We start from the raw sequence: 11,253 nt of genomic DNA, 5'->3' as shown, positions 1-11,253 counted from the left end.
TGTGTATATATACACACACACACACACACACACATGCATACACACACATATTAAACACTTTGCGTGTAAGCCTTCCTTTATGCTTAGGTTTTCATCCGGTGCTTATTTTAGGCTTCCACTCACCTAATCCTGACTGCTTGTTCTATCAAACTTACCTTTCTTTGTTTTAATATACTCTTTTGCTTAGTATGAACCATCTGACATACACTTTTTAAAACCAAATATATAATGCTTTTTTATGAAATAAAATGAATTTTCTTTCACTAGTGTAATTTTTGCTTCTCTGACCACTCATATCCCCAAAGTAATCACAGTCACTACTTTGAAATATCAGTGCTTATGAGGATAAACATCTGATATTTTCTGTCTATAGCCTGTACAGTACTTAGATCTAGACCAGAATTTCACAGCCTGACTTTTAAAAAAATAATCTTGTAACAAAAATTCTACGGTTATTTTCTTCAACATTTTAAAGACTAGTTTCTGATGAATTAAACATCTTATTTGAAACTGTGAATTCACACTTTGTTTTTTGTTTTTTTTTAATTTCAAAGGCACTTCAGTTTTCTTCTGAATGCTGCAAAATTATATGCTACAATCTATTGCATTCCATTTACAGAAGAGGTAAGATATTCTTAAAGCTTTAGCAAATGAAACAAAGCCAGGCTAGAATTAGATGACTTATCAGCTAATTCCATCATCAAAATGTGTTTATATATTATGAGAATTTTTTTTTTGTTTTTTTATTTTGTTGCATTGTTGCCCATAGCAAAAGCTAAAATCTCATTGTAGCATTACTAAGTAGAAGAAAGTTAATTTTCTTTCTTCCTAAGTTTAAGTAGTGAAATACATTTATAAAAGCAGCCTTAGCTTTATTTTTAAAACATTTATAACATATTAACTTCAATTTTAATTACTCTGGCACCCAAAAGGAACTATTTTATAACAAATTTAAAATATTCCTTAGAGATTCTCTTTGTTAACATTTGTTTGGCGTATTTTATGATACTTTTTTATATTCTTTTCAGGAAATTTGAAAATGCTACCTCATATTGACATCTCTTAGTCCTTATCATCATATCCATTCTGTTAGGCATTATCTTTTTTGACTAACTGTTTCATTTGAGAGGCAAATTTGTAGTAGTGAATTTTCCCCCACAAATGCATAGTAGAGCTAAATAAATTGTAACACTTTTAAATAGGCTGAATGGGGGAAATATGAACCAGGTTCATAAAATTCTGCCTATTTTAGATCTAGGTCAAAATAGATCTAGCTTCCTAGGATCCAGATAAAAATGCCTGTTGTAGATTAATCCTTTTTAGTTAATATACAGTAAAATATGCTGTGAATGTCCAGTAAAAATAATGGCATACAGTCTAGTATTCTTTTTGTAAAAAGAGTGGTAATTTTGTGATGTATCATAGGTTACCTCAAAAGCAGTTTGTCTCAGTTTTTCCTAAGCAGTTTCTTAATAGTAAATATGGATCTGATAACCTTAAATTTATCAAAGTTCATCTTGAACCATTTAAATATATTCATGTTTTCAAAGATATGAATTCAATTTACTTATTTATTTTATTTATTGAGTATAATTTTATGCCGAGAGCTTTGTAAAACAATGAAGACATAGTCCTCAATCTTAAAGCACTCAGTCTGATAGAACCAGTTGTAAAACTACCTTTATAAAAATTTGTGGAAAGAACTAAGATTTTAAGTTTCTTGACAAATAAGTAGTTTTTTGCACATACCACTGTTCCCCCAGTCTTTTGGGTTGATATTTCTATAGAAATAAAGATAACTGTCATAAATAGGTATAGTCTAAATAGTCAAATGATAAATTATTCAAATATTTTTATATGAAAAAGGACTTTTTATAGGACGATTTTAGCTTTAGAATTCAGAATTAAAAGAAAAAAGGTTGTTCATAAATTACTTTTTTTTAAAAAAACAGGACATATCAGCAGGTGCCCTCTTGAATATTCTTTCAGAAGTAAAGATTCAGGAATTCAAACCTTCCAGTAAGGTACGTTTAGAAATTCTTTTATTTGGCAAATAGTTATTGAATTTCTGTATGTGTCAAATTCCATTCTAAACCTGGAAAATCCAGGTTAGGGTTATAAAAATTTGAGTTAGATGTCTTTTTAAAATAAAAAAAATAGTACTTTAATTACTGATGATGTGGCTAGTTTCTTAGTTTGAGAATATTAACTTTACTACTATCATGGGATGTCCAGTAAGTAATTCCTTAAGGATAAATTACTTGTATATGTTGCCCTGCATTTGTATAAAGAAAGACATATTCTTTGGAAAAGAATTGCTTGTCAGCAATCAAGAAATATTTAAAGGATACCTATGTATTTTATGGATCTCTTGTTTCTTCGAAGACAGAAAACAGCTCTGTACTAGTTAGAGCCATGAAGTTTGTTTTGAAGTAGATTTGTGAGAATCACAAACTTTTGATTATTATCAACTTTATTTTAGTGTGGAATTTTAAAAGAGAACCATATAAATTCAGAGGTCACAAGCTATTCAGTAAATATTTTTAACCCTCACTATAAACAAGTTTGTTACATATATATTTATTGTGGTTCTCTTAGTGAACAAAGTAAGCATTCTTGACAAAAAAGTTTATCATAGAGTTTAGGTGTCAGTGTTAGGAGACAGATAATAAAGAAAACATATAAACAACATAATGTTACCAACTTCTGCAAGTGTGGGGAACCTTTTTTTCTGCCAAGGGCCATTTGGATATTTATAACATCATTTGAGGGCCATACAAAATTATCAACTTAGCCCTGGCCGATGTAGTACTGGTGGTTGGGCGTCAGCCCAGGAACTAAGAGTCGAAGGTTTAATTGCTGGTCAGGGCTCATGCCCAGGTTGCAGGCTCGATCCTCAGTGAGGGGATGTGCAGGAGGCCACCAATCAATGATTCTCTCTTATCATTGATGTTTCTAACTCTCTTCCTTCCTATCTCTCTAAAAGCTAATATAAACATTATTTTTTTAATTATCAACTTAAAAATTAGCCTACTATATGTGGTCTATCATTTAATTAACTCATCCCTAATGCCTTGCAGGGGCAGACCAAATGATTTTGCAGGCCTTATACAGCCCACAGGACTTTATGGTCCATGGGCCGGATGTTCCCCAACCATATGTAACTAGTGGAAGGTATAAAACACCATAATGATTAATAATCTGATTAAACTAGGTAGGGGGAATATTTTCTCTTGTGACTTATTTGATAAAACAGGTATGATAACCAAACTTAGATATTGGATGTGATACATTAATGAGCATGTATACATGTATTTAAAGGTTGTTCAAACAGATGAAACAGCACGGAAACCAGACCAGATTCCTATCAGCAGTGAAGATGAGAGGAATGCTATATTCCAACTAGAAAAGATTATGTCATCTAATGAAGCTACCACAAGTAAGAGCTAATCTTTATTAAAATGTTTTGAACTTGGAGAGATTTCTGTTTTTGCTAAGTTCTACACCCAAAAGCTTATGGGATTTAATAATAATAATAATGATATTAGTTGATTTCATGATCTAAGGAAAGATACTGTTCATCTTAAACTGTGACTGAATTCATAATTTTATCCACCATTGCCCTACTCTCAAAAGCTCAAATGTAAGTCTGCTTTGTTATTGTTCTGATTTTTTTAGGTTCTGTTGTGACTCCTTTTTAACTTATGACTAGCATAATGAGCAAAAAGTAGAGTCATTAAGTTAGACAAGTAAGTCATTTCAGGATAAAAATGCATAGACAGATTTTTTTTTTCTTGGCTTCTTAGTCTCCATAATTACACACAGGGAATACAAACTGACCTACACACATACTTTGCCTTAAACATAGGGAAACTGAACAGTTAATTCCTTAAAAACAGAGCTACTAATTCATGTTTTTAGACCTGCTCATCATTTTTCTATTACATAAATCAATAGTTCCCAAACTTTTGGGTTTTATGCACAGACCAATAAAATTCAGGGAAAACAACCAGGATTATTTATTTTACAAATAAAAGGTAACCATCTTAGTTTATTAATTATAGTTCTGGAAAAAAAACATACTATCATTTCTTGCTTTTTCATTTCATCACAGATCAAATTATACCTATCTACAGAATGATTATGGGAACCACTGATCTAGAAATCTTTAAAAAAGATGCATATTTTTATTTGACCAACTTAACCTATTCTTAGTTATCAAAGGTCAAATGTTTCAGAGTAGTATGTTTCAAATCAACTTTCAAACAATACCCACTGTTGCCTTTTTATTGTAAACCACTTACTAGCAGATGTGGTACATGGCTTTCTTATTTTTCTATTTTTTAGAAAACTTTTTATAATCTAGAAACTTCTCTAATCTCGTGGTATAAAAGCCATTATTTTCATTTCCTTCAATATCTGCAGTTCCTTGCATTTTTCTTGTACATTTCAGTCATTCAAAAACATAAACAAAAAAGAACCTATAAGAGTAGTGAACCCACATTGCTTTTCACCTGGTAAAATCTTTACCACTTACTAGGAATCTTATTTTTCTGGTTGTTATGATCAGGTGACCTTCAGATGGCAGTCCTTTCATTTGAAAAAGATGATGATCGTAATGGACACATAGATTTCATCACAGCTGCATCAAATCTTCGTGCTAAAATGTATAGCATTGAACCAGCTGACCGTTTCAAAACAAAGCGCATAGCTGGTAAAATTATACCTGCTATAGCAACAACCACTGCTGCAGTTTCTGGCTTGGTGAGTTTATTATTATTTCAGTGAAAATGCATCTTTTTCATAGCCTCTTCCCTTTTTTCCCATTATACTACCTCCAACCAGTCACTCAGAGATCTTAGAAAAGGAGAGGTATACATATTGATCTTATAATTTAAAATTGCAAGACATTTGTTAAAGTAATCTACATTTTAAATTTTTACAAGAAAAATATATTTTTATTAATTTCAGAGAGGGAGAGGGAGAGAGATTGAAACATCAATGATGAGAGAGAATCATTGATCAGCTGCCTCCTGCATGCCCCACACTAGGGATTGAGCGCAACCCCAGGCATGTGCCCCATCTAGGAATCAAACTGTAACCTTCTGGTTCATAGGTTGATGCTCAACCAGTGAGCCATGCCAGCTGGGTAGGTATACAAACATTTTAACAATAAAAAAATAAGCTCTGTCAAGATAGTCTAATTTTTCTTACAGGCACTAATCCTCTTAATCATCTTTGTGTCCTCCATACCAAGAAGGTACTCTTTTTCTTGAATAAAATGAACTGCCCTGATCTTTGCCGTTGGATTTTAGTGCTCTGCCTTAAAAAATTGTAATTCCCTGTTTGTGATTCAGTTTTCTTACAATTTAATCTTCCCTTAATGATTCAGAATCTTTACAATGGCCCTAATTATTACACTGTATACTGTGTTATTCTTAGAAGTCATGTAATTATCTGCCCCTGTATTGTGCTTAGACTATTGTATTTTTGAGTTCTGCTATCTGCTTTCAAAGTAGGAAGATTACCTGGTTAAGTTAACATATATTTTTTAATAACCTTGTTCACCATGTAGAGAACAGGTGGAGAGTTTGAAAGTATATATGCTAAAACTGGAGAGACTTATAAGAAATTTATATTACTCTAGTCCAATACTTGATTTTACTCTTTATAGAGAAATGCTTGAGAAGAATCTAGGGACATTAAGTAGAGATAATTAAAGTCATTAATAGTTTTAGCCTTTTTATATAATCAGTGTACCTTTTTTTTATCTAGGTTGCATTGGAGATGATCAAAGTAGCTGCTGGCTATCCCTTTGAAGCTTACAAAAATTGTTTCCTTAACTTAGCCATTCCAATTATAGTGTTTACAGAAACATCTGAAGTAAGAAAAACTGAAATCAGGTATGCATGAAGGTCTATTTCTTGTACATAATAAAATTTTTACCTTTCAAAAGGGAAAAATACTAACTTCACATTTTCTTTTTTTTCTAAATCTATAAATTCTTACCAATACTTCAAGAACAGGTGAAAACCCTATCTTCTTGAAGTATTTTTGACTAAACCAGCCATACAACTCTCACAATACTTAATCTGTCACATTGTTTAGCATTGTACTGTTTTATGGTTTCATATACCTAATTCAAATGAATTAGAAGACACCTTAGTTTCTGACTAATGGATTATCCGATTTAGAATCTAGTTCCAAAAGCTATGTGACATAGCAAAGCATTTGCCCTGGATCTTCATTTTTGGCTTTCCAGACTGGCAACAACCAAAAATTTGAAAACATCTATCTTGGCAAGAGTGTGAGACAGCACTTTCATATATCACTGATGAGAGTATAAAGTAGTATAACCCATAATATGGGGAATGTAGCACTGTATTTCAAATTTGCAGATACATTTACATTCATATCAAATGATATATGTACAAGATATTCATTCTGGCATCATTTGTCATAACCAAAGATTGGAGCAACCCAACTGTTCAGTAGTAGGGCACTATAACATCCACACAGTGAAACTCATGCAGGTGATTAAAAAAAGAGAGGGGGAAGACTCTCACTAAGTCATACTGATTTATAATGAGATGCTAGAAAAATCAATAAGGAACTGATAAAAGTGGTTACCTGTGTGGTATGTTGGAGAAATAAGTTTATGGAATAATTAGGAGTTGTATTTTCCCCCCCCCCCCCCATATTAATATCTAGCTAAATTACAAATAATGGACTTCTTGGGGCTTTTTATTATTATTATTAAAGGGAAGAAAATTAAAATGTTTTTGTTCTGAATATTTTCTACAACAGAAATGGAATATCATTTACAATTTGGGACCGATGGACTATACATGGAAAAGAAGATTTCACCCTCTTGGATTTTATAAATGCTGTCAAAGTGAGACACATATTCACTTAGTTGCTTTGAGTTTATTTTTTATACATTAGTTGCTTTGAGTCTTAGTTTTTATACATAAATTTATGGGACAATTTTATAAGTATTATTTTTACTGGCTGTAAAACATTATCACCCAAAACTTTATATTTAGATGGAGCTTTGATTATTGTTTCTCTTTTGGATATTCACTTTCAGGAAAAGTACGGAATTGAGCCAACAATGGTGGTACAGGGAGTCAAAATGCTTTATGTTCCTATAATGCCTGGTCATGCAAAAAGATTGAAGTTAACGTAAGTATCACACGCTATATGCAAAAGAGTCACAGGAATGGAAACATATAAGCTGGATGCACACTGGAAAATTAAATATAGAGGTTTATCGAAATTTAGATAGAAATATGTGTTTTACTCCTAATGGCAATCAAAAGACCGTGAATCTACCAAGCTCAGTTGGCTACCTCTCAAGAGAGATCCTTAAGATTATAATACCCTTGTGAATTTATTGTAGTTCAGTGTTAACTTTTCAGCCAATAGGCTTAGAAACCTGATTTGATCAACATATCAAGTGAAAATAGATCCACCTCTCCTGTGGAAACACATAATGACCAGGAATATGAGACTAAAGTATAAAAACAAAAATACGTAATTATTATTTTTATTCATTCACAATTTTTTTTTTAGGAGTATCTACTATACCCCTACTTTTATAAGCATTAGGGGTATAGCAGTGAGCAAAGCCAAGTCCTTGTCCTAATTGGAGAGTTTGCATAACAACTAGATAAGTACGTCAGATAGTATTAAATGCTGTGGAGAAAAGAAAGCAGAATAAGGGGGTAAATAGCTATATTATATTAAGTAGTCTAGTTAATCCTTCTGCTTGTCATAGGTAGCATTTCAGCAGGGACCTAAAGAAAGAAAGGGAACCAAAATAGTCAGTCTTTACAATGGTCTGCAAGGCCCTAAAAGGTCTGGTTCCCAGTTACTCCTCTAAATTCCTTTCATACTTCTCTCCCTTTACTCTCAAAATTCTATCTATACTGGTCATTCTTTCCTTTCTTTGAACACTCCAGGCATGCACTAGCATGAAACCTTTGCTCTCGTTGTTTCCTCTGCTTGTAACTCTTTCTGAGATAACAACCTGGCTAATTCTCACCTCTGGTCTTTGTACCTCTTGAAGAGGCCTCCGTGAGCCCTGTTAAAATACTGCATTCTATCTGCTACCCCCTCCTCGCATGCTTGATCTCCTTTGCTCTACTTTTTCTCCTTAACATAGAATTTATTACTGACTTGTAGCTACTATATAATGTTTATTATTAATTATCTGTTTCGCCCAGCACCCAGACCATTAGCTTCACAAGGGGTTAAATCTCTATTTACATGGATATATTTCAAGAACCTAGACCAGGGGTCCTCAAACTACGGCCCACGGGCCACATGCAAATACAAATATTGTATTTGTTCCCGTTTTGTTTTTTTACTTCAAAATAAGATATGTGCAGTGTGCATAGGAATTTGTTCATAGTTTTTTTTTAAACTGTAGTCCAGCCCTCCAACGGTCTGAGGGACAGTGAACTGGCCCCCTGTTTAAAAAGTTTGAGGACCCCTGACCTAGACCATTTGTAATACTTTAAGCAATAAAAAATAAAATAAAATAAAATAATTAATTAATTAATTAATTTTAAAAAAAGAAGCCCTGTTAAAATCTGAAGAAAAAAAAAAGAACCTAGACCAATGCCTGGCACAAAATAGACATTAATAAATATTTGCCATATGAATAAATGAATCTCCACATGATGGTGCTATAACAGATATGTCAACTTTAACAATGATTATCAGTTAATGAGGTTATTCACTGTTTTTTATTATTATAATCCAGTCTTAATTATCTATACTTCACAAACAGAATTCCTATTATATTAGCTAAGGCAGTGGTCGGCAAACTGCGGCTCCTGAGCCACATGCGGCTCTTTGGCCCCTTGAGTGTGGCTCTTCCTAAGCCTTAGGAGTACCCTAATTAAGTTAATAACAATGTACCTACCTATATAGTTTAAGTTTAAAAAATTTGGCTCTCAAAAGAAATTTCAGTCGTTGTACTGTTGATATTTGGCTCTGTTGACTAATGAGTTTGCCGACCACTGAGCTAAGGCATTAATTTAGCTCATATTGGTTGTGTTTTTTTAATTCAGATCCTTAAGTATCTTTTGGATAAAGAGTAGTATTTAGAAATATGTCATATACTAACTAGATGAGATTGGAATGTGTGGTCCTGAAGTGTATTAACTAGTGAAATTTAAAATTTGCTGTGAATATTCATAAAAATACTTTATAGAATTGGCTAATATGTGTAAGCTCCAGCATGATGTTTTGTGAATGATATTTCTCATTTGATTACATTGTTTACTTAGCAGATAACTTACTGAGTATCTATGAAGTGGCTTGATAAGCTTGACTTCAGAAATACCTGGGTTCACATCCTTCCTCAGCTATTTCATTGTTTTGTCGCATGGAGTAGTAGCTTATTGAACTTTTTTGAAACTTAGTTTCCTATCCACAAACAGGGATGTTTGTGCTATTGAATACTAAAGTAATAGTAAGGGCTAGTATTGTAATAGCAAGTAAAAAACATTCCATAAATATTACTCCTGTTAATGTTCTGTCATCATACATCTTTACCAAATAGACCAGTGGTCGGCAAACTCATTAGTCAACAGAGCCAAATATCAACAGTACAACAATTGAAATTTCTTTTGAGAGCCAAATTTTTTAAACTTAAACTATATAGGTAGGTACATTGTTATTAACTTAATTAGGGTACTCCTAAGGCTTAGAAAGAGCCATACTCAAGAGGCCAAAGAGCCTCATGTGGCTCGCAAGCCTCAGTTTGCTGACCACTGAAATAGACCTTGCTCTCAAGGAGTTCACAGTTTAAGGAAAAGTCACATGTTAACCATTAAAATGTAATTGAGCCCTGACCGGTTTGGCTCAGTGGATAGAGTGTCGGCCTGCAGACTCAAGGGTCCCAGGTTGGATTCCGGTCAAGGGCATGTACCTTGGTTGCGGGCACATCCCCAGTAGGGTGTGTGCAGGAGGCAGCTGATCGATGTTTCTCTCTCATCGATGTTTCTAACTCTCTATCCCTCTCCCTTCCTCTCTATAGAAAAGTCAATAAAATATATTTTTTTTAAAAATGTAATTGAGTAGTTATTATAATAAAGGTTTTTACAGAATACTATGGGTAGTACTAAATCAAACCTGTTTAGGGTAAATTTTATTTGCACTACTTTTGAAAATGGATTATATTAGGCAAAAGCAATAGTTTGTGCAAAGGCATGCAGCTAATAATAAAAAGCATACATGATCTATTTGGAAAATCAAGTATTTTTGAATGACTTAACGGTGAGATGGATAAGAGTAAGTGGTGGAAAGAATGAAAGTTATATATGGGACAAACTTATCTTTGTAAAATGGAAGGCGCTACTATTGAGGATTAAAAATGTTGTAGTTCAGAGCCTGGCATGAGCTAGGTATGATAGATAACATTATTAGGCAAGAGAATAAAATAAGATTTACTTTTTAAGAGAATGTTGGCAGCAGAGTAGATTGGAGGTAGAAGAGAAACTGAAGACAGCTGTCTAGAAGCTAATGCAGTAATAGGGTATATAGATGATGGTTTGATTTAAGACAGCAGTGACAATAGCAAAAACTAAGTGGGGGGTTAGAGTTTTTTTAATCAATTACAGTTTACATTCAGTATTATTTATTCTTGTATTAGTTTCAGGTGTATGCACAGTGGTTAGACCAGTGGTCGGCAAACCGCGGCTCTTTGGCCCCTTGAGTGTGGCTCTTCCACAAAACACCACGTGCAGTATTTTAAATATGAGGGAAGCTTTTCTCAACAGGTTTCAGGAATTCAGAAACAGCAAAGCGACATTAGCCTTTGTTAAAAATCTCTCAATGCTACTGTAACAGAATTAAATTTTTCTCCCCTTTAATATTGACATTGGCAACTTTGAAATGCAATTGCTGGATTTAAAAAACAAAGATCTGTGGAGCTTGAAATTTGAACGTCTTTGTGCTGATATAGAAATATTGGAGAAAAACAAATGTGAACTTAGTTCACAGCACAAGTGGTCTGCTTTAAAAGACCTGGAGAAGGAAGATATGTTGATCTTTAACACCTGGAATAGTATTCCTGACTCATATAATCAACTGAAAAAACTAGTGTTTGCTGTTCTTTCCTTATTCGGGTCTACATATTTATGCGAACAATCATTTTCAAGCATGAACCTTATCAAGATTAAATTGAGAAGTCGTCTTACTGATGAGAACCTGGAATCGTGCCTAAAATTAACAACATAC

At 33.2% G+C, this 11,253-nt stretch overlaps 1 protein-coding gene across 1 annotated transcript in view; it reads left to right on the top strand.

The window, feature by feature from the left end:
• Window positions 1-11,253, top strand: part of UBA6 (ubiquitin-like modifier activating enzyme 6) — an 81,942-nt gene that overhangs the window by 67,179 nt on the left and 3,510 nt on the right. Inside the window, exons 28-33 of the mRNA XM_005868890.2 lie at window positions 1,953-2,024; window positions 3,322-3,439; window positions 4,571-4,764; window positions 5,776-5,903; window positions 6,808-6,895; window positions 7,091-7,185. Coding sequence (XP_005868952.2) covers window positions 1,953-2,024; window positions 3,322-3,439; window positions 4,571-4,764; window positions 5,776-5,903; window positions 6,808-6,895; window positions 7,091-7,185 — 695 coding nt within the window. The remainder of the gene's footprint in view (window positions 1-1,952; window positions 2,025-3,321; window positions 3,440-4,570; window positions 4,765-5,775; window positions 5,904-6,807; window positions 6,896-7,090; window positions 7,186-11,253) is intronic.

This window comes from Myotis brandtii, unplaced genomic scaffold (assembly GCF_000412655.1).
Source record: "Myotis brandtii unplaced genomic scaffold, ASM41265v1 scaffold28, whole genome shotgun sequence".
In the NCBI taxonomy this organism is placed as follows: Eukaryota; Metazoa; Chordata; class Mammalia; order Chiroptera; family Vespertilionidae; genus Myotis; species Myotis brandtii.
Note: the sequence above shows the minus strand (reverse complement) of the source record. Positions and strands in the feature narration are given on the sequence as shown.